Source organism: Globicephala melas, chromosome 7 (assembly GCF_963455315.2).
Source record: "Globicephala melas chromosome 7, mGloMel1.2, whole genome shotgun sequence".
Classification (NCBI taxonomy): domain Eukaryota; kingdom Metazoa; phylum Chordata; class Mammalia; order Artiodactyla; family Delphinidae; genus Globicephala; species Globicephala melas.
The window spans coordinates 1,912,837-1,936,421 of NC_083320.1; the positions used below are offsets into that span (position 1 = coordinate 1,912,837).

A 23,585-nucleotide genomic window follows, 5' to 3' on the forward strand; every position below is an offset into this window, starting at 1 on the left:
ATGGTGTTTTTAATAAATTGTGCACCAGAGTTCCGCGGTGAGATGACAGGTTGAACACGGGTATCTAATTTCACTCACTTCTGAAATTCACAAAAGCGCCAGTAAAGGTATATTCGTTATAAACCATGTCACCCCGAAACCTAGATGATGGTCTCTACTGTTTCCCACTAAAGGGACCCAGTTATCCTTGGAGACACGTCTGTTTCCTTGTGTGGCCCAGGAAGTGCAGGGAGAGCCCGGGACACCTTGTCTCAGCTGCACAGAGAGCTGCTCCCGGGCGGCCTGTGGACTCACAGTGACACGGCAGCCTTAGGACAGGAATACAGAGACTTAGTTCACCATGGTCCCGAGAACCAAAACCCTCCTCCCTGATCACACGTGGAGCATGCTACAGGGCCAGCTTGTTCTTTTTAAAAATTGACAAATAAAGGAAGAGAATCAAGCGCTCGCCCTGCCTTTCTTCTAAAAACCCTTTGTGAGAATAACAAGCTAGTTGACTTGGGACCCTTTCTCACTATAGAAGTAATGTAGCTAGCAAATCAAGAGGGGTGGATGGAGCTAGAAAAGCCCTGTTTACAACAATGAAGACATCATCGGTGAGCACAGGACCTCTCCAGGGAGGCGGCCCTGACAGCAACCAGAGCTGCATCCTCTGGGCCTTCAGACCCCCTTCCAGCTCCCAGGGAATCTACACATCAGGCTCAGTCAGCACAGGACGGGTGACCAGTGTCTTCAGCCCATCACCTGGAGGGTGCAGGGGTGAGGGAGAAGGTGGGGGACCTTTAGATTAAAAAGAATTCAAAGGGTATGTCAGCCAGTTGCAGTGAATGGACCTTAATTGGGTTTTGATTTGAATAAAGTTTCAAAAATGTGTATGAGACTCTCTGAAAAAATGGGAATACCTTCTGGCTATTTGATAATGTCGTGGAGTTGTTAATTTGTTCTGGGTAGGTTGATGGTATTCCACTGTGTGTTTGTTTTGTTTTGTTTTGTTTTGTTGTTTTGCGGTACGCGGGCCTCTCGCTGCTGTGGCCTCTCCCGTTGCGGAGCACAGGCTCCGGACGCGCAGGCTCAGCGGCCATGGCTCACGGGTTTAGCTGTTCTGCGGCACGTGGGATCTTCCCGGACCGGGGCACGAACCTGTGTCCCCTGCATCGGCAGGCGGACTCCCAACCACTGCGCCACCAGGGAAGCCCTCGACTGTTTTTTAAGAGGTCATTTAGAGATACCGAAGGCCTTATGGATAACATGCTGGGCTGGCTGGTAGGCTTCCGGATGATCTAGAAGGAAGTGCAGCTGGTGGGTGTGAGAAGAAAAGGTTGGCCATGAGGTGGCAGGTGGCTGATGGATCCTTGGGAGTTGATTATACTGTTCTCTCTGCCTTTGTGTGTTTTTGAAATTTTTCCCTAAAACATAAAAATATATATTCCAGAGAGATGTTATCAGCTCACAAAGTTGGGGGAACAGAAAAGGGAACAACATCACCAACAGTCCGAAAGTTGGAAAGGAGAGCCATAAGTCTTAACCGATTTGGCAGTTTGGGCAGAAAAAGCCAGATTCCGAGCCTCCTGTCAGTGCAACCAAGAGCCCCGGGGGATAGATGCCACAGCATCCTCGAAGAGCAGCCCCACGTCCTGCCCTCCGGGACAGGAGCAAAAGGGGGCTGGGCCAGGTGGAACGCAGGCTGGCAGAGAAGCAGACGCCCCGCTGTGCTGGGCGCCTGAGCCTCGAACCAGGGTGCCTGGTGCGTCCTGACTAAGGCCAGCTCCCCACACCGTCCAGCGAAGCTCAGCGTTGAGAACCCCTCTCTGCTCGCAGCTTCCAGCTAGGGTTCATGCCTCCACTCGTACTCAGGGACACATCTGCAGAAAATATGCAAAACTCGGTGAAAAGCTTAGAGCAGACATTTAAGGAAATCTCGAGTAAAGCTGAGCGCTAGACACAGAAAAGGAAAATGGAGAGAGTGAAAGAGAGAATCAGAGCATCGCTCCAGGAGGTTTACCACCCAGGAAGTTTCGGAAGGGGAAACAGAAACAAGGAGATGAGCAAAACAGCCGTAACATCTTACGGAAAAACCCAGACAAACTTTCTGCCCAACCCAGTAACTCAGGGAAATTCCCCGCGACTGGAGAAACTGAGCAGGCCAGCTGCATGCCCCCCATGGCGGAGGAGGGAAGAGCCTCGCCAGGCCGCCTGCTTCTCAAATCTCAGAACACTGGGGACAGGGAGAAGGGCTTCTGAACATCCAGAGGAAAGGGCAAGCACAAAGGGTCCAGAGCCAGAGCCGCTCCGTGCTTTTCTCATGACAGTGTTGAGAGCAAGGCCGTGGATCGCTGCCTTCACCGCCCTGGAGAAGGTGACTTCCGGGCTGCAATTCTGTACACAGCCCAGGTACTGATAACGTTGACAGGGAAGTAAGGGCATCTTCGGACGTGAAACCTCACATGCCTCTTGGAGCCTGAGTTCCTGTAGAAAAAGAATGAACTGAGAAAGAAGAATGAAGAGTGGGGTAAAGGGATCAGGTGATCGACTCTGGGACAGAGACCAGTGGGATGGATCCCAGGGAGGGGGAGGGGGCCGGCCTCAGAGGGCGGCTCTGCAGGAGATTCTGGGCCGCCCGGCTGGACCAGAGCTCAGCAGCCGCTGGGGCGGGTGTGGGAAGGGGGCTGACCTGTGCGGACCTTACTTACCAGGCGAGGCAGGTCTCTCCTTGGGGCCTCCTGCGAGCCTCTCACCTGGAGGACAGCCTGGGTGGAGCAGCGGCAGGACACAGGGCAGTGCTGGCCCGCAGACGGCCCCACCGGGTGCTGCACTGGGGGTGGCCCTTGGTTTCCCGGGGGTCACTCTTGACCTCTCCCGGACAGAGCTCTTTTTTGTCACCTGTCCTAGAAGCTGAAGGCAGCCTGAACTGCGACTCTGTCTTTTCCTGGGAACCTTTGTCACCTCCCATCCCACTGCTCCTGCACTCACCGCGGTCACGTGGAGGACACATGTTTAGGGATACATCTGTAGATGTTATAACCAGAAAGAAAAGCAGGGATGCTGAACGAAGTCAGAACGTTGCTGGGGGCACAGGCGTGTGACGTGTGGGGCACGGAGGGCGATGCTCTGGTTCTGGTTGAGGTGGGGGGGTGACTGCGTCACCCTTAACCTTCTGTTCTCCAGGGTGTGTGACACATTTCACCATAAAAGATGAAAATATTTTGAACTCAGTTCTACGTTTCCTATATACCCATCCCTTTCTTTCCCTTCCTCCTCCGCCCCCTGCAGTCTTTTCTCTCCCTAACCACACACACAGACAAACGTCATGGTAAGGGGAAACCATGGCTCCGTGGATGAAATATCTTTTATTGTCCCCTAGATTTGAATGAGTCGTTCTTTACTTGAACAGACCCTAAACGTCGGCCCTGTTTTCTCAAGAATAGTCCTTCTCTTTCTTTCCTGTCTATATGATGACATGAAATGGTGTTATGAAAAGAGGACCCAACCCATGTAATGGAAAATTACAGTGTCCTTCCTTTTTTCTGATCATTTATTTAAAAAAAATAGAGACTAGCAGATTTTTTCTATTTCTGATTGAGAACTTATAACTCACGGCCCGGGCTTGGCCATTTCTTACTGAAACTCTGAATATGGCCTTTGTGCTTCTACTAACGTCATGAGTCTGATTGTATTAATATGTTTCTCAAGGCGCAACCTATAAAAGCAATTTTCTACTCTGCCATAAAATATTCATGAGAATACAGGCTTTTTTGTCTTGATGCTGCATTCTTTAAGTAGAGAAGCTTTCATTGTTTCTTCAGGGCTCTTTGGGTCAAAAGCACCAGCAGCTTCTGTTGGGAACTCATGGCATTTCAGAGAGTTTTTGATACAGAAATAGTCCGAGTCATGTTTGACGCACCCGCCAGCGACGGGAATGAATGGGGACTGTGGGTCTGATGCCGCAGCTGGCGCTCAGGCCAGGCCTGGGGACCGCGCGGCCACTTCCCCACCCGCCTGGCTTCCCGAGGCTGGGCGCACGAAGCGGGAGGAGGACCCTGCCTGGGCCCCCCGGCCTCGTGTAAGTTGCAGTGTTGGTTTGCGTGTCTGTAAACGCAGTGCTGTTTTCAGAGGTGAAGAAATGGCGGGAGCTGGTCGCGGTGCGTCTGCCGGAGGGGATGTCTAGCTTTGCGTTCTCTTTGCTCTGCGTTTGACTTTCTCTAGCAGAGCAATGAAGTTTCATGTGAAACCTCAGAAGGGGCAACCCAGGCAGGACCTGCATCCCTTTCTCACAGTAACTGCGGAGGGAACGTGGTGAGAACAGGGATGCCTTGGGCCGAGGACAGCACGTGCCCCCCGTGCCCCCCTGTTCCCTTCTGTGTGTTCACTGCAGGCAGAAGGGGCTGGCCGGGGTGGGGGGTCTCCTCGCCAGCCTGCGCGCCCACCCCCAGGGTGCATCCGCTCCGGTGTCTGTGGCATGACCAGGGGCGGTTCCTTCTAAGGTTCCCTGCGCCTCCAGACACAGAGGAGGCGGAGGAAAGGTGCAGTAAACAAAGCGAGGCTCAGCTGGCGGGCGGTGGCTGGGGCGCCCCTCCCCGCCCTGCCCCCATCCCAGGGCCTGGCCCTGCCCAGCCCTCCGCGAGTCCTCCCGCGCTGCCCCTGCGGCCACCGCCCCACCTCTTTCACCCCCAGCGCCCCTCCCGCCTCAGAGACGCAGCCCCGTCCTCACACCTGGGGAAGGTGTGAACCCTTCCCCAGGCCTTCCATCGGCCCCACTGCCCCCTCCTGCCTGTCTTCACATCAGACCTGCCACAGGCCAGTGCCCAGCACAGAGCAGGAGTGTTTCCGCAGTACGTGAACGCACACTTAGAAACGTTTGGCCCATCTTATTTTTGGAGTCAATAAAAAGGATCCCTTAAAGTTGTTTTATGTTCAGTTTTTTTTTTTTTTTTTGCAGTACACGGGCCTCTCATTGTTGTGGCCTCTCCCATTGTGGAGCACAGGCTCCGGACGCGCAGGCTCAGCGGCCATGGCTCACAGGCCCAGCCGCTCCGCGGCATGTGGGATCTTCCCGGACCGGGGCACGAACCCGCGTCCCCTGCATCGGCAGGCGGACTCTCAACCACTGCGCCACCAGGGAAGCCCTGTGTTCAGTTTCTGAAGACGTTATAACTACTAGACATTTCTAGTGGTCCTCCTGACCCCGCCTAGGAAGAATTAGAAGTAGGGAGAGGGTGTGCGACAGTGCGTGGTGGATGGGTCGTCTTCTGCCCAGCATTGTGGGGATGGCCTTTTTCCTACATAGTGTCTTAGGTCACCTTGGCACGTCACATGAGCGGGGACCACGTCTGACCACCCCTGCTGTCAGGGCAAGTGAGATGATACTGCTACAAAATGCAGGCAATATGGTTATTTCACAGATTCTCTGTGGTTATTTCCTTAAGCTAAAATTCCGCTCCCTGACCAGACAAGCAGAGTGTAAGAGACACCGCAGGCCAGTCTCACCTGTGACTGTGGATTCAAATGTGCGTAATGAAACGGTCATAGGCTGAAGGCATCAGCGACTCTTTGTGTGTGTGTGTGTGTGTGTGTGTGTGTGTGTAACCCAGGAAGACCAAGAGTCGGGTTTATCCTTAGAAAGCAAAGGCCAACTGGGACTTCCCTGGTGGCGCAGTGGTTAAGAATCCACCTGCCAGTGCAGGGGACACGGGTTCGAGCCCTGGTCCGGGAAGATCCCACATGCCGCGGAGCCACTAAGCCCATGTGCCACAACTACTGAACCTGTGCTCTAGAGCCTGTGAGCCACAGCTACTGAGGCAGCACGCCACAACTACTGAAGCCCGCACGCCCTAGAGCCCACACGCCGCAACTACTGAGCTCATGTGCCCCAACTACTGAAGCCCGTGTGCTCTGGGGCCCGTGTGCCCCAACTACTGAGCCCACGGGTCTTGAGCCCGTGCTCCGCAACAAGAGAAGCCACCACAGTGAGAAGCCTGCGCACGGCAGCAAAGAGTAGCCCCCGGTCGCCACAACTAGAGAGAAAAGCCCACACGTAGCAATAAAGACCCAACGCAGACCAAAAAAAAAAGAAAGCAAAGGCCAACTAACCTGAGGAGGTCTGCTAAGTAACTCACCTGTAATCCATGAAGGAACTGGGCAGGTTAACCGGTTAATAGAAAAACTTCTTGAGCCCGTCTGTGGATGCAGAAAGGGAGCTGGAAAAACCTGCCATCGTTCACAGTTACAGTGTTTCTCAGGAAGCGTGCAGTCCTGTCATCAGTGAGAGCAGGGGATGCGCACCACCTCTCCCCGCCGGAGGAGGAAAAACACGAACTGAATTTCCTTTAAGACGTCAGGTCACTTTCTCTTTTCTCTAAGTCTCTTTCCTGAGCCCTCCTCCTCGCCCTCCATAGTATTCTGTTCCTTAAAAGAACGTCTGAGGCAAATGGGGGAAAATATTGATTGAGGTTTTATACAACTGGTGTTGTTTGCACTCTTTTTCCATTTTCTTATATTACATGATAAAAATGATCCAAAAAAAAAAGAAAAAGGAAATTAATAAAAGCCAGTCTTTACCAGCTGGTGTGCAGTGGAGGTTGGTGGGATCCACCCACCGGTCCTCAGGCCTGTTCACCGAAACAGTTCATTTGTGCAGATTTTTCTCACGTAAATATCAAATAAAGACCTCGCCACACATCAAGCCTCATCCCCCACTAGAAAAAAAGAAATACATACATTTAAAAAGTTGGGGGAAGAAACCGAAGAAAAACAGTCAGCTGGTATTTATCCCAGGCTTGTTAGGGCTTCAAAGAGGAGAATTAAATATTTTCTGAAACTGCTTGAATATTGAGGATTTTTCTCCATTCCCTGTGGCCAGGTCCCAGGCATTCCTTGCATGGAAGCTGCTCCAGGCTCCGGGGGCCTGGGGTGGAGGCCAGGGCTTGGTCCCGGGGGTGGGAGAGACAGTGACTTCAGCCCCAGAGCCAGGGCCCCGCTCTGCCCCAGGCAGCGCCCTGCACTCTTCCAAGGTGAGCGGCCCTGCAGGTGTGAGGCCACGTTCTAGTCCAGGACTCCAGGGCTCAGGGAGTCAGCTCGGGGGTTAGAACCCAGGGCTTCGCCTGGGCCTCGCCCCACCTCGCCTCACTCATCAGAAGGATGGTTGGCATGGGACCTGCCGCCTGGCAGTGACCACAGAAATGCCCTCTCCTGAGGGGTGGTTCCACTTATGGGCTGTTTTTCCAGAATCTGTGGACTGTGGGGCACAGACTTCCTGAGGGACTGGGTTATGTCCGGCCTGTGAGTGGCCCACGCTCACTTAGGGAGCCCCCAGGACGAGGCCAGGTATGTCTGTCGCAAGGCCTGACCTTCAGAGGGTCTAGGCAGAGGTGCTAGGATGAGGCCCCGTGCCAGGTGGTGAGGGGCTGGCATTGGCGGGGCCCGTGGGTGTTGAGTCTGGGCTCCCACTGGAGCCCTGAGCCCCCCGGAGGGCGAGGCCCCAGCCTCCGGTCCCCGGGTCTGGTCTGTGCCGTTGCGTGAGCCCAGAGCAAGTTGTGAGGGGGGCTTTTTGGAAGGGACAGGGACCATGGGCCTCGGTGCTGGGCTGTCTTCCCTCCTCTCTCTACGAGCAGCGCCCGGGGCGCTCACCTGCGAGGAGGGGAAGCAGCACAGGAGCCTCGCAGGAAGTAAGGGGCTCCCCGCCGGCGCCCCTCGGCCTTTCACACGCTGTCCTGTCACGGTAGGAGCACCCACGTCGGGTTATTTTGTGAGGTCCGTAATTTAAGGCTCGCTTTCTGCGTTCTTTTTCTCACTTTAGTTTGGTATTGATTTGTAAGCCTTAGGATCGATTCAGCTTCTGTTTCTAATCAGAGTCACTTGTGGCTCTTTCTCGGCCATACATCAGTGCAGTGAAGACAGTCCGTTTCCTGGCACAGCGCAGAAGCACGTAACCCTGATGCGCAAGCGGTGCGGGCGAGCCGGGGGAGCGTTTTATTGGCTGCAGCCGGTAAACCTGTTTTCCAGAGGGCGCTCGCTTCACCATGGAAACGCTCTCCCCGTCAGGAGCGTCCGTCTGGACCACTTAAGTGGCACACACTGTCCTGTGGTCCCTGCATACAACTCTTCTGTGTCTTTGTGAAAAGGAGAAGAAAAGCATGGGCAATTTGCCTCTCTACTTACGGGTGTTCAGGGCTCTTTAGAGCCTTTTTCTTGCCTTTTCTCTTCGTCGACTTTCAAAAAGGATGTCAGAAAAGGCTGCTGGGGCTGCAGCAAGGTCCTTTGAGAGAGCAGGGGCCCCTTCGCGGAGGGTCGGGTGGAGGGAAGAGAGTTTGCAGGAGTGTGTGTCCTGGTCCAAACGTCCACTGATTTGGGCCCGAGGGATAGAAACCTCAAAGGCCTCCGGGTCGTGCCTTTTGAGCCTGTTGAGGGAGGGGGTGCAGAGGCGTCCAAAGCGTACAGTGGCCCTCAGCGTGTGGGCACCCCGACTGTTGGCGGCGGCTCTCTGCGAGGGTGGGCGGGGCTGGGGGCTCCAAGGTGACCGGCGCTCTGTGCTGTGCTCTGTCCCGCAGTGGATGTGGCCTCGGCGCTGCCTTTGCCAGTGGCCCCCCCGGCGGTGCCCATGGACCTGCGCCTGGACCACCAGTTTCCGCTGCCCGCGACGGAGCCCGGCATCCGGGAGCAGCAGCTGCAGCAGGAGCTCCTGGCCCTCAAGCAGAAGCAGCAGCTCCAGAGGCAGATCCTCATCGCCGAGTTCCAGAGGCAGCACGAGCAGCTGTCCCGGCAGCACGAAGCCCAGCTCCATGAGCACATCAAAGTAAGTCGCCTGCCATCCGCCCCCGGGAGCCCTCAGAGCCCGCGCGCTCTTTGTGGCCCCGTGGTTCCCGTGCTAATGAGGACCGTCCCTGATAACCAGCAGTAGCGCTGAGATTGACACACAGCCCTATTCCTTGCTGTGCAGTTAATACCTGCGTGTCCAGCGCTTGGGCACTGGTTGAGTAAATTGGGGCAGATGTGGCCAATGGTGGGAACAGCATTTAAAGTCAGGCTGTGGAAGCATGCTTAAATTAGGGGAAGTGCTTATCATCTGACTTCATCTACAAAGATAAGGTATGTCCGTAAATAGCAACATGACCGGCAAGAAGAAACACCTGTGTTTGCCAATCATCTTTATTTTCTTCTTGGGACTTGTCTGTCCACTCTTCATTTTTCCCACTGACTCTTTATGATTTGAAAAAGATATTAATATTTACTTTTAATTTAAATGGAATAAGAAGAAAACTAACATAGGTTGTTTTTTGGTACATACTCTCTGCATGTATTCAATCTGATCTCAGACTTCAAAAGTCAACCTGTTAGAAAGAAACACGCATTAGTGATGCATAGAGAAGTCACGTCATGTGGTTGAGGGACCAGTTATGACATCTGTGATCATAACGCGTGCTCACTGTACTTGGGAACGTGGAGAGCAGTGCTGTCCAATAGAGATGTGTATATACTAAAATTATATAGGTAATTTTACATTTTCCGTAGCCACCTTGAAACAGCCAAAGAAACCAGCTTGTGTAAGTTACTTATTGCTATGTAACCAATCACCCAAAAGCTCTGAGCTGGGTAAAATAACCAACGTGAACTAGCTGATGGCTTCCGGGCGTCAGGAATCCAGGAGCAGCCTCACTGCTGGCTGTGCCTCAGGGTCTCTCGTGAGGTGCTGCTGAGCTGCCAGTCAGGGCTGTGGGCTCATCTGAGGGCTGGGTGGGGCTGCAGGACCCACTTCCCAGCTGACTCCCGTGGTTGTGGGCCGGAGGCCTCAGGTTCTCCTCACGTGGGCCTCTAACAGCAGCTTCCCCAAAGTGGACACCCAAGATCCAGGTGACCAAGAAGGCGGCCTCGGTGTCTTCCGGCCAAATCTTGGAAGTGACAGCCCCCAACCCTGCTCCCTTATTCTACTGTCATACGACCAGCCCTCCCAGGAGGGGCCCAGACAAGGGGTGAGTACCAGGAGGCAGGGATCTCTGGGGTCACTGGGAACCTGGCTGCACAGGTAAACTAACTTTAATGTATTCTATTTAACCTCATATTTCTAAAATATTATTTCAACCTGTGATCCATATAAATGGTTTCGTTCACGCTAAGTCTTAGTGAACCGTCGCAGACGAGACACGTGGAGCACATCTCCGTTTGGACCAGCTGCATTGCAGCCACATGTGATTAGTGGCTACTGGATTGGACAGCAGGGATCTGGAGAATTAAAAGCCCACATGCTTCTGAGATGCCCTTTCCATGGAGACCAACACCACCTACGGCGGGACGTCGCCGAGGCCGGCCTCGGCTTCCTCGTTAGCCTGCGCCCGGTGCCGTGCAGAGTAGCCGCGCACTGTCTGTTTCTGCCTCTGGCCAGCTGACAGCTGCACCCGAGGCCGTGGGTCTTGGCAGTTTTGTTGCTGCCACTGCTGCCTTTTGCCCTGACCCCGTGGGGCTTCTGAGGTTGGCAGTGGACAAACCAAGGAGAGAACACTGTCCAGAGCTGCTGGAAGTCCAGGCCTCATGGCTTTGCTTGTAGCGTTCTGAGCCAGCGAGTCCTCCTGCCTGAGAGGTCACCTGTCTCCGTGGAGACGCCCCCGCGGCCATCGTGGTCCTTTGCTGTTTAATAAGCGCTCTAGAGTTTGGGGTGGAGTGGTCGAGGGTCCGTGGGAGCGAGCGCGATGCGCTTTGCTCCCCTGACGTGAAGCGCCGGCTCCCCCTGGCTGTTGGGAGGAGAGGGAAGCCCCGTGGGATGTGCTGTGGGATGCAGCCTGGACCTGCCGCGCCGGTGGGGAAGCCAGCGCCTTGCTCACTGCTGCTGCTCTGTGCGGTGCAGGGGAAACGGGGATGCGGCAGGGGTGGGGGTGGGGGGGCTGGGACGGGGTTGGGGCTTCCCGCTGAGGCCCCGCCCCGAGGGGTCTGGCTCTGAGCAGCGCCCGACAAGGTGCCTGCCTTTCAGTACTGACAGAAGCCCCCCACAGGCCGCCCCTTTCCTTTTGTCTTTGAAGCTGCAGCCTCACATTTCTGTGACCCCTAAAAGCAATTTAGAAGCTCATCCTTGGCTCTCTCCCGACCAGTAGCGCTGCTCGCCCACGCAGAGCGGACTTCCTCGCCTCCTCGCCAGCCGGCGTTTTGGACTTTGGCCCTCACTGCCCCGTATCTTTTTTTTTTTTTTTTTTGTGGTACGCGGGCCTCTCACTGTTGTGGCCTCTCCCATTGCGGAGCACAGGCTCCGGACGTGCAGGCTCAGCGGCCATGGCTCACGGGCCCAGCCGCTCCGCGGCATGTGGGATCCTCCCGGACCGGGTAACGAACCCGTGTCCCCTGCATCGGCAGGCGGACTCTCAACCACTGCGCCACCAGGGAAGCCCAACTGCCCCGTATCTTGATCTCATCTCAGAAGCCTGAAGGATCACTGCAGTCTTGTGTCTTTCCGGTCCTCTCAGATACGTCCCCCTTTAATCGGGCTCCTGGTGACCAGGGGGCCCACACTGCCCTTCATCTTGGGAGGTGGAGCCCTGTGTGTGCCCCTCCCGCCGTAGGTCACCCATCCACGTGCCTACCTGGTAGCAGGCAGCCACCCACCTCTGGCATCTGCGGGCCCGGCACGGCGCCTGGCTGAAGAAGGAACTCGGGATTTGCACTTCTCTCTCTGTTTTCACTCCCCCTCGCACCGTCGTCCTCACTCAAACAGCCCCTGATTGAGAGACTGTACCGGAAACTGGCGATGGTGGGTTTTGTGCTGACCAGGGTTAAGGAAGATGCTAGTTGCTTATGTTCTCGTGTCTGTGTTGGTTGAATCTGTAGCTTTTACAAGACAAAAATGAGAAATTGCGACATCAGCGACCTCTCGTGTGTGAGGGGTTGCACAAATCAGCAAGAAACATTAGGATCCCTGCCTGAGCCCGGTTGGTGCTTCCCCCTCAGGGTGAGACCGGGCTTCCCACTGTCCTGGGGCCTCGGCCTGCGGGGGCTTTTTCTCCCTGACCCCCAGTTTCTCTCCTCATCTGGGGTTCCAGGAGTTTGTGTCACCTCTTTGAAAAGGAACAGAATCTGCCTCCTGGGTCCTCCTGTCAGCACCTGCAGACTGTGCAGAGAGGGCTCGGAAGTCAGGGGTACCCCGACGAGCTCCCCCTGACCCACAGGCTGGGTGCTCCCAGAGATGGTGGGAGCCCCAGAGACGCAGCTCAGGAAGCATCTCAAGGTTACATGCTCTCTGCATTCTAATCGTTTGTTGTTTCTCCACTTGAAATGGAGATCATTCGTCTGAAGCCATTTAAACGATGTAACTGTATCGTCCCATCAGTCGGCTTCTGCTTTGATGATTTACGCTCTTCACAAGGTATCATATTGTTAGTGACATTTGCCAGTGGTGTTTGTCAGACGGATTTCTGGAGCACACAGTCGAATTAGTGTCATTAAATCATCAGTGAATTTGAGTAGGATTTTATAGTTAAAAAGGGAATAATTTTTAAAATGTAACTAAAATTGTTAACCCTGGGTAAAGAAGATCTTTCCTAGGGTTTCGACACTCAGTGTTGCACTTGTACTAGACGCAGTGTCTTTGTTGGTCATGGCTGATTCGGGAGCCCCGTTCCCCTTTCTGTCCTGCACAGTTAGTTTTCTTCTCCCCAGAATGGGGTCCAGGCAGCATGATCACTGAGGCCCAGGGCTGTGAGAGTAGAGAGTGTGGTGTCCGGGTGTTTATGTCAGCTGGGGTAGCCTAGGTGATCACCTGGCAAATGTATGTCAGCTGGGATGGCCCAGGTGATCACCTGGCAAATGTATGTCAGCTGGGATGGCCCAGGTGATCACCTGGCAAATGTATGTCAGCTGGGATAGCCCAGGTGCTCACCTGGCAAATGTATGTCAGCTGGGATGGCCCAGGTGATCACCTGGCAAATGTATGTCAGCTGGGATAGCCCAGGTGATCACCTGGCAAGTGTATGTCAGCTGGGATAGCCCAGGTGATCACCTGGCAAATGTATGTCAGCTGGGATAGCCCAGGTGATCACCTGGCAAATGTATGTCAGCTGGGATAGCCCAGGTGATCACCTGGCAAGTGTAGCATTACCTAGATCTGCTGCTTTGGGGGTTTGTCGTGTGTCATTTTAAATTGTTTTAAAATGTTATCAAGGGAATCCCTATTTCCAGTGTTTCTAATGGAAATGTAGTACAGTGTGAACAAGCAGAAGCTGGCCCTCCCTGCTCTCCCATCTGACTCCCCAGGCCCAGGTCTCTGCCGGCTTCTGCCAGTAGAAGTTTGTAGATGGTCTGCTTCGTCCTTGCGTTAAAGATCCCATGGGGTGATTACTTCCCGCTTGCTGGAGAGACTAGGCCTTCGCCCTCCATTCCCCCGCCCCCCCCCCCACGCACACACTGCCGCCCTCCATCCCCGCCCCCCCCCCCCACATACACTGCCGCTTTTCGGATGCTTCACATACTGAGACCAGCCTTCCGATTAAAGGACCATCAGGGGCTCCATTCCTGTGTCTGTGTGGGTGCCTGTTGCCGACACACACCGTGCCATGGCTTCATGACCTCTGATACAGCTCTTAGCTTTCCCTGGAGTTAGCGATTTCCTCCCTTCCTATTGGCTGAGCTCCCTATGTTCCAGTGCAAATCCAGTCCCACAGTTTGAGAAACCTGTAAGCTCTTCTCACTGTGGGCAAACGCTGGTGATCATGGCTACAGTTTCAGTCTTGTACTGCAGACTGTCTTTAAGTATAATGATGTAGTAACATGATTTTTGCATTTCAAAGTATCTGAAATATGAATCTGTTATACCTCTAGATCAGGATCAATGGTTTAAATATTTGCTTTTTGCAAAAAGGAAAACAATTACAGCATATAAGCCAGCACAAAGTCCTTCCTGCTTGAGTGGTGATGGCCACTGTTTTATAAGACCACAAAGAATCTGTTACATGAGTGTCTCAGTCAGCTTTGGCTGCATAACAAACTACCCCAAATATAGTGCTTACTACAGTAGCCTCACTTCCAGTCTGGTGCTTGGCAGCTGGATTATGTGCTGCTTTCTGAGTTCCAAGCTCAGCAAGAGGGCAAGAGTGGTTTAAGCCTCCGTAAGTCATGGATGCTCTTGCCTCGCTGGCCAAGGCAAGTCTGAAGGCCAGGGTGAGAGCTCGTATGGGAATACACCCAGAGGAATAGATATTGCAGGGCTGTGACAGACGCGGCCTGGAGCGCAGTCATCTTCTCCAGGAGGGATCCTCACCGTAGTCCAGGGAAGGCGGGAGAGGGCGTGGTAACAGTGATTCTGACAAGAGTCGGGTGCACATGAGGAGGGCTCGGGTAGGGGGACAGTGAGAAGTCGGGGTGCACCGTGAAGAGAGGAGGAAGGGGACAGGGCTGGGGGTCTGCACGCTGGGAGCCCTCTGTGCAAGCCAGAATCCCTTGGCCACCTTCTGAAGGTTCTGGGTTCGGGCATGCCGCCCCTTGACCTCCGTCCACGGCAGTGATGTTTCCATAAATGTGGTTTTTGCTGTTTGGTAAATACTGACAATTTTGTATTGGGAATGTATCGAGTATTCCATTTCACTGACGGAGACGTGGTGAGCACTTCGGAGTAGAACGCGACGCTGACCGTGCCGTCTGGGCTGTGCCTCTGGGGTGCTGCCGGCTCTCATCTCCAGAGTTCTGATGACAAACCTGCTCTCCAGTCCTTCCTGCAGGCTTTGTTCCTGTGAATCCATGTCTCCTAAAAAGCGCCGTTCCTCTTCGTGGTTCCGGGAGGAGTGGGAGTGAATGGCTGTGTCCACTCAGCCACGCTCACCCACACGTCTGACCTCCTCATTAACCGTTTGCTCACAGCGTCCTCCCCACAGATCTCCCTGGAGCCTCCTGCACCCCGGGAGGAACACCTGTGTAGGTAAACGGGAGGAGGAGGGGGAAGGTCCCGGGCCCCCGGACTCCCCAAGGCTTGTGTACCAGAGAGGAGCAGGGCCCTGCTGTTTGCGTCCCAGACAGTGTCGTTTTTTACAAGGATGTTTTCATCATGATCTCTTTCTGATCGCCACAGTCATTAACGTTAATTATCGAATAATTGCAAATCACAGGGAAGATGTGATTCCAGCGCTGTTGGCTAGGACGGCTGTTGCATCCTGTAGTGGATTCCCGTAACCTTGTATTGTGTACATTGTGCGTGTGTGTATCTGTAGTTTTATGGAATTGGGATTATACTGACATGCGGTTTTTATTTACTGGTAACATTTCCCTTTGCCATTACATACACTTCAAAAGCATGATTTTAACGGTTTTATTGTAGTCTTACAATGAACCCCAATGAATTTAAATAAGTGCTAATAGTTGAAGAGTTGGACATTAAGGTCATTTCCAGTTTTTCTTCTGTTTTTAGTGTCCTCGTTCATGAATCATATGCCTTTGTCTAAACAAAACAGAAATGGTATTGCTGACCCAGGATAAGTCCTTTTCTGTGGCTTTTATTTCTTGCCACGTTTCTTTCCAAAAGCTACACCAGGTCCTGCGTATGCATGTGTCTCTCTGTCTGCCTGTCTCTCTCTGTCTCTCACACACACACCCCCCTTGCTTACTCCGAGAGCAGAATAGTAAAGCAGCAGTAACCATGCAGCCAGCACTCGCTGACCTGTCCTAGGTGGTAGCTGCCTCTGCGGGGCGCTGCAGGGCACCCTCCCTCCCACCCACAGCCTGCTGCGCGGGTCGCTACCCGCCCCCGCCTTTTCCCTCTTCCACGGTCCGCACCCAGCGGGCTGGCCGATCAGTGACTGCCCTCCCAGAGGAGAGGGGCCAGGGCTGACCCCGCAGTCTGATGCATTCGTGGAACTTGTTCTATTTTGATTCTGTCTGCATTTCTTCTACCAATTATCGTTTTCTTTGCTGTTTTTCTGTTGCAGTGCTTGCCTTTTTCTCATCAGTGTATGAGTGTTCTTTATAAACTGGCGTTATTTCAACGTCCATTATATTTTGTCCGTTATCTGCTTGGCCTCGCCTCCTTCACAAAGCAAAGCAGTTTTCTAAACGATGTAAAAAATGCCAGCTCTGTCCCATAATCAGCACGTGTTTATCTGGCCGAGTCTGCCTCCGGCCCCCTCTGTTCCTCGTACCGGCCCCACCCTGTGTCAGCAGGAGCCTGTGCTGGTGTTTCAGGATCCGGCCGTGCAGGTCTCCACTCCCCACACATTTGTTCTTCATTTTTAATTCCCTCGGCTTGTCTCCGGGTGAGCTTTCATTTTTCCAGGTGAGCATCAGAACCCTTTCTCATAACGTCCCCCAGAGTTGCTCTGGAAGCTTAATTGAAGTTGCCGCAAGTTAATAAATCAGCAGGACATGTACTAGTAACTTTCTACTGTTAACTGTCTAATCCGGGAATGTGGAATTACCACCTGTGATTTGAAGCTTCTTCTGTCCTTACGAAAAGTCTTGTCTTATTTGCTTCATATAAGGGCTGTAGATTTTATATTTAATTATTCTTGGGTATTTTATATATTTTCTCCTGTTATGAACAGAATGTTTCTTCATTTTATTCTCTACTTGGTCACTGTCCGTGTAGAGCCCTTGGTTTCATTATTATTTGTTAGCCAACCAATGTCTAGAATTTTCTTCTTAGTCCTAAGAAATTTGTAATTGGTTATTTCATGTTCTCTAAGTAGACAGTAATGTCATCTGCAAATTATAATTGTTTCCTCCCTTTTTGTTTCCATGCATTGACCAAAACTTCTGTAACCATGTTGGGATCTTGGAAAGCTGTCTGTGACAGCACGTGCGCCAGGGGCCCTGCCCACGCCATGGACTGCGGTTGTGTGGCTGAGGCTGGACCCTGGGTGAGGGCTTGCAGGAGAGCTAGGCAAAGCCGGGCCTCTGCTCCCTGTGCTGGGGTCTCCCTTGGGTTGCATGGTAGGCGCCCTCTCCAGGCCTGTAACCACTTTCCTGTGGTGTGAGATCAGGCAGCCGCACTCCGGGGCAGGTGACTCCCCCAGGGACAAAAGGCCTTTCCTGGGTCCTGTGTGGAGAGACCTGGCCTTTTTCTCCTAGAAGAGGTTGTTGGCAGGGTCGGCGCTGGATACAGTTTAATCACCACCTGAGCTGTTTTGTAGTTTTCTAGGGCTCAGCAGGTTCTGGTCATTTTCATCGCAGGTGAGTTTGCCCGTTCCCTTTGCCGACGCAGGCTGCTCCCTCCTGGGGCCCGTCAGGTAGGACGCGGGGAGCGTGGAGGAGAACCAGGCTCCGCCTTGGTCCCCAGCGGCCGTCCAGGGACCCCGAGGGCCCGGGGCGCACACACGGGGACCTTGCTCATCCTCAGTCTCAGGGCTGTGGTCCTCCTGACCCGACGGAGCCAGAGAGAAGTGGCTGCTCGTTTTTTTCCTTTTCTTTATGGAACATACTTAGTTTTTCCCTTACTCAGTTTTCTCGTGGTGGTAAAATTCATATAGCGTAAAGCTCATCACGTGACCATTTTAAAGTGTACAATTCAGTGACATTCAGCACGTTTACAATATGGTACAGCCGTCACCGCTGTCTGGTTCCAAACCATCCTCATCACCCCGTGAAGGACCCCTGCGCCGGGCGGGGTTTTAGACGGGTCCATCCTGCCGGCACCAGGAGCCCGTGGGTCCACGGGCTGTGAGTGGGCGAGGAGCTGGGGGTGCTCCTGGCGTGGATGCCACCCCCGCTGCGGCTCCGAAGCAGACAGAGTCCAGAGTCGGGGCTGAATCCTGTGACCCTGGCGCTGCAGCCTCCCCGTCCGCACTGCACGGCGGGAACCTGTCCTGACACGTCTGTCCCAGGTGCCATCCTGGGAGACGGGGGCTCATCTCCCACAGTTCCTGCTTGTGGACCAGACCGCAGGCCCCGTCCTTCGGGCAGGTCTCCTCAGAATAAATCGCTTCAGATGAAAACGCCTGTGTGCACATCACACATTCTAAAGCGTCTCACCGGGCCGCCCTCCAGAAGAGCTCCTGCTCCTTCCAAAGCTGTGTTCAGCCTGGATGTCCCTTTCCCAGGTCTCGCAGGGTATTTCCAGTCTAATGGGCAAAAACTAAAAACGATTTCTACTCTTTTATTTGCATGTTCTTTTTTACTAGTGAGGCTGAATTTTTATACGTGTGTGTGTGTGTGTGTGTGTGTGTAAAGTCTGTCGGTGTGATTTGTGCCATCTCCATGGACAGGAGAGAGCTCTAAGAGCTATTTAGTTGAGCATGTGACTCTTTTCCTTGAAGGGAAAGGGATAACATTGAAAGGAACCTGGTTTTATGGCCCTGGGAGCCAGGCCATCATGTTTACTCTCTTTATTACCTGTCCCAGGTAGCTGGAGAGATGTTACCTGGGGCCCCGGCTTCCGGGTCACCTGAGGCAACTTTTAATGAGCCTGCAGGACGCGCTTAGGTTGCCATAACCCTGGTACCTGGGAAAGCGCGTGGCAGCCAGAAGCCCTGCGTCATCCCTGAGCCCGTCTGTGCCTAATTAACGGGCTTACGGCAGGAATTGCTCATAAACCCGGCACTCTGGGTTTCTAGGAAGTTGTTTACGGGCAGGTGGATGGCCTTGTTTGACCTGCTGCCCCAGGGGGCATTGATGGCCACTCGGGCTGCCACGCTGGGCCCGGCTTTTCCTTTGCCACCAAGCATTCGTGGCACACGAGAGTGCCGTGCTTTGTAAGGCGTCCTGCTCACCTTTGACAGTGCCCTCTGTGCTGTAGGCTGCCTGCAGTTGTAGAAGAGAAGGGTCGTTTTGTGTATTTCCAAAGGTGGCAGCTGCAGAAGTTTGTTCTACAAAGAAAACCGTCTCTTGCGTTGGCTTGCAACATGGTTTTTATCTCATTCCTCCTCACTGGCTCTTGCTGATAAATACACTGGCTTTGATCTGGCCCAGTACCCTCACGGGCTCGCTCAGACCTGCTCTCTGCAGAGAGAAGACGGAGTCAGACACAGCCTGAGTGTTCAGTCAGCCCTGAGCCGCCACAGGAAGTGTGTCCCGGTGGTGGTGAGCCCATGGAGGGAAGGAGCCAGGATGCCCTGCGGACGGAGGGGACCCGCCACTGGTCTCAAGGGGATGCAGCTTCCAAGACACCCCACCTGGGAGGAAAACGCGTGTCACATGAATGGAGACTGGGTGGTGAGGGCGGAGGAAGGGGAGGCCGGCCAGGCTCTCCCTTGACCACGTTCACCCATCACTTCTCCCCTCCCCCTTCATGCTCCCCTCCCCCCAGCGCACACGGCGATGTCCAGTCCGCAGCTTCCGCAGAGTCCAGAGTGCCGGGTGTCTGTGATGCCGGCCTTCCTCTTGCTGACCGGCATGTTGATGGCTGGCCTTTTTGTCTTTGCGGCATTTGAGTATCCAGATTTGGGTGGGAACGTGAATGACACATCCAGGGGACCTTTTGATAAGGCTGGTGTGCCATGAGGCCAGAGGGAAGAGTGATTCTGAATGTACTGAAGTGAGAGTGCCTCTTCGAGCTGAGCCAGGAGTCCAGTGAGATAAAGATGGACATGGGTCCGTTTTGAGGATCCCATAGGGAAGAATAGTTTAGTCGCAAATGGTCCCTAGAAACCGTGGCCAGGTAGCACGTGAGCCTGGAGGTCAGCACCCAGGAGAGGATGCTCTCTATCAGAAGGGACCTCCGAGGGTCGGCGGGTCTGCCCTGCACTCCCCTCAGATCGTGGGCCACGTGATGCCTTCGAAGTTTCTTGACCATCTTTGAAAAACCTACACGGCAAGCCCGTTGGGCCTTTGATGCACAGAACTTCCGGGTTCCAGTCCCAGGTGGACGTGGACTTCACCGTGGCAGCCCCGTGTCCCCACAGCAGTCCCGGCTCCGCACTGCCCGTGCCAGGCTTCTGCAGTGTCGTGCTCTGGGGCATTTTGGGGAATCAGAGTTGTGGTTTCTAATTGCTCCTTTCATTAACACTCAATGACGATATCGTTTTTCTGGGAGTTTTGTCTTCCTGTGAACTTTAATCCTTGGGTCTGGGGTAGTTGTTTCTAGTGTCTTTGTAATGACAACTGAGAGACCTCACTTTCCTTCTGGGCTCTGGGTGAAAAGTAAATATCGTGAGACCTTTCTGCCTGCGCCTCCTTTACACGTTAAATGAGCACTGAGCAGCTGAAAGGGAACCCGGGGCTGTACCTAAGGCAATCTGGGGGTGCAGGGAATGCCACGGGGGCGAGATTCTTCCTTCCGAGATCCGTTGTTCAGGACACGGCCTTGGCTTCCTGACCAGGCAGCCCTCTGAGTCGTCCGCCTCTGGAGGCTGGCCACGCGGGCGGAATCCCAGAGCGCTGGGCAGTGGCCTGGTGACAGCCGCTAGGGGCCTTTGCCCACAGACACAGCCATGGGGCCCCCAGGCAGGATTCTCTGAATCCGTACGGATCAACAAGTACTTCTGGCAGAGGCACCTTCCTCGGTGTGCGACCCTGTTCTGAGAAGAGCAGGTAGTGCAGCTCTGAGTACTGCCTCCTGGAAGAAAACTAATGATGACAAGGGACATGGTTTAGCCCCACCTCATTTACTCTTCTTTCCCAGTGGTGTCATTCGGTTTTCCTTTTAAAAGAGAAGAAAACATCACTGTTTTGAAATATATTAGCAAAATATATTAGCCGGGTTTTGGGAAGGTAATTTTGTTTTCCACAGACAGCTCTCAGCAGTGGCACTCAGTGTGCAGGGACGCCACGGGTGGGTGCTGAGCTGGGTGTACCCACTCCTGGCGGCCACGCCCCTGCACGCCCTGCGGCATGACGCAGAGTCTGGGAAACGGCAGAGGAGCAGAGTCACCCGCGGGAGGTGCGAGCTGCTGCGTGGGGTCCAGACACTGGCTCCTCTGGGTGGTCCGCGGCCGCCTCCCTCTCCCTCCCTCCTGCGCGGGTTTTGGGCTTAGCTGCACCCACCCCTCTGCCATTCTGTCCCTGTGGTCCCAGCTGGAAAGGAACCCCCTCCCCTTCGCGGCAGGGCTTGTGGGCAGGGCCGTGGGTCCCCTGCTGCGCGTGTGGGCACAGGTCTGACCAGCCCGCCAGGCTCCGTAGGGGCCCTGCTCTCAGGTCCCTTCCACTGCAGCAGGGCCGGGAGGCCGGCCATGCCGTCTGCGGAGGCTCCCACGTGGGCCAGCGGGGCCGCAGAGAGGTGTCTGCCGCGGTCCCCGGGAGCGGCCACAAGCTGTTTCAGTCGTGCTGTGTCTCACACGCGTGGTCCATGACAGGGAGCTCGCTCGTCGGTGAAGCGTTCTCGACGGAGAGTCCCGGGGCCTCTTGGGTGACAGATTGCTGGCTCCCCCCCAGCCCGTCCCTCCACCCGGGGACAGGGAGGGGGTGGGCCCGCCCCGCCCAGCAGCGAGGGGGACACGGGGGGCCCCCTGGAAGGTGCCGTGGACGAGGGCGGCTCCGTGCAGGTGGCCGGGGTGGAGGGTGTGGGCAGCCAGGCTGACCCCACTCAGGTCCTTCCATGGTGGCAAGTGCACGTGGCCAGAGCCCTGGAGAGCGGGGGCAGGCGGGGGTGGGGAGACAGGCAGAGCGAGGGGCAGGTGCAGGGAGACAGTGGGAGAGCGAGGGGTAGGCAGAGAGGGGGACAGAGACAGACTGAAAGGGAGAGAGGGATAGGCAGAGAGGGGGACAGAGACAGACAGCGAGAGAGAGAGAGAGAGAGAGAGAGACAGCGAGAGAGAGGGATGGGCAGAGAGGGGGACAGAGACAGACAGCGAGAGAGAGAGCGAGGGGGAAGACACGGGGATGGAGGAGCCGTGGGGCGGGAGGAGGCAGCACAGACCACCCCCCGGGGGCTTTTGCTGGTTGAGGTTTGAGGAAAACCGGTGTCCGGCGTGTCGGCGTAATTGAGCCTTTCCCGCAGCTCTGGTCCGCGCTGGCCGGCTCGTTCTTTCTCAGCTTTTCCAGGGCGATAAGTGACAGCGGGATTTGATTGCTGGTGAGCTTGAGCCCTTGTCCCCCATTTATTTTGAACCACTTTTTGGTGAATCTCTTGGTCTTTTTGCTCACCTTCTTAGGGGCTGCTTACCGTAGCCTTAGTAACTTACCACGGCCGTCTCTGTGCTGCGAACACTGCACAGAGGTTTCCTCATTCATCTTTTGCATTTTAATTTTGTTTACAGTATTTATTAGGAAGGTAACTTTTTATGTTGTCAATTATGTCATTTCTGAAAATACGTGATATCATTTACACACGATGAAACGCACGGGCCTTGAGCGTCTGTCCGCCGCGCTTCGACAGTCCTGAGCATCTGAGCAAATGCCGTCTCTGTCAGGCAGTCCACACCCTACACAGCTCCCTCCTGCCTCATCTTCCTGCCTCACCCAAGAAGCTGCCTTCTTCTGATTTTTATCACCACGTCTTAGGATTTCCTGTTCCAGAACTTCGTGTGAATAGACCCTTTGCATGTTGACTCTTCTCTGGCCCGTATCCCACAGCCCTGTCGACGCCGGACCCGCTCGCTTCGCTTGTCTTGCAGCCCATGCGTGTTTTTTCCCGTATGGGCGGTTTATTCTTTTTCATTGCCGGGTGGGATTCTCACGTACAGACACACACTTCTGCCGCTGGGTTCACGTCTGAGGGACGTCTGGGGTGTGTCGGTCTGGGCTGCCGTGCGCACAGCTGCCACGCACAGTCCCGTGCAGGGCTTTGCGCAGATGTGTTTCCATGTCTCTTGGGTCAGTCGTGGGCGTGGGGTTGCTGGGTCTCGCGTGGGTGCGTGTTTAGCCTCGTAAGGATGGGCCAAACAATTTCCCGAAGCTGCCACACCATTTCGTACGCTTTTGCGTCATTCTCCAAAAGGCATTCCCAACGTATGAGATTGTGCAAATCTTCAGGCGTATTTTCTTCTAGCGATTCGGTCATTTTTATTTTCATTTTTGGCATTTAGCGTGGAGTGGTTAGGAGACATCCCCGAGCAGCCCTGCTTCCTGGACAGACTGAACGAGGGGACCTCCTTGGAGATGCGGGCCGTGCGCAGGGCGCGAGGTCCCCACGGCCACAGCGGCGCGGGGACGGGCTGGCCCTCTGCCGACCTTCTCGCGTGTGTGTCTGTCTCGTCGTCTTGCTTCGGGGCGAGGCTCTGATCATCTCTGTCTCCTCCCTCCCTGCCCGCAGCAACAGCAGGAGTTGCTGGCCGTGAAGCACCAGCAGGAGCTGCTGGAGCATCAGCGGAAGCTGGAGAGACACCGCCAAGAGCAGGAGCTGGCGAAGCAGCAGCGGGAGCAGAAGCTGCAGCAGCTCAAGCACAAGGAGAAAGGCAAAGAGAGTGAGTGCGTGGCGGAGCCGGCGGGTTGGCGGCGTGGGCGCCCTCGCCAGGCGGCTCTCCCCGCGGCCCAGGCCCCAGAAGCGGAGCTGGGGCAGGAGCCGCCTGGCTGGTGTCCCTCCCGGGGCTGTGCTTCTGGGCGCCCCAGCCTCAGGGCTGGTCCGCAGCTCTGTCTTCACTTGGGAGCTGCAGGGGGCATGCAGCCCCACTTTGGGTTTGACTTAAGCATTTGCAGGAGTGTTTGCAGACTCCTCGTGGGCTGAAAAGATACTAAGAACCAGAAAGCACCCCAGAAGCATAGTGAGCCTCACCTGTGTTCAGCCTTAACTTCTTCAAAGCTGTTTTGTTTTGAGGGCGTCA

General features: G+C 54.7%; 1 protein-coding gene across 6 annotated transcripts in view; it reads left to right on the forward strand.

Annotated features, from left to right (window-relative positions):
* HDAC4 (histone deacetylase 4) overlaps positions 1-23,585 on the forward strand; it is a 287,553-nt gene that overhangs the window by 166,098 nt on the left and 97,870 nt on the right. For 4 of the 6 annotated variants that reach the window (XM_060301614.1, XM_060301612.1, XM_060301615.1 and 1 more), the window contains exons 4-5: positions 8,544-8,788; positions 23,078-23,228. In XM_060301614.1, the coding sequence (XP_060157597.1) occupies positions 8,544-8,788; positions 23,078-23,228 (396 nt within the window). Of the gene's footprint in view, positions 1-8,132; positions 8,249-8,543; positions 8,789-23,077; positions 23,229-23,585 lie in introns of those variants that run through there. The other 2 variants (XM_060301616.1, XM_060301617.1) reach the window with 2 other exon arrangements.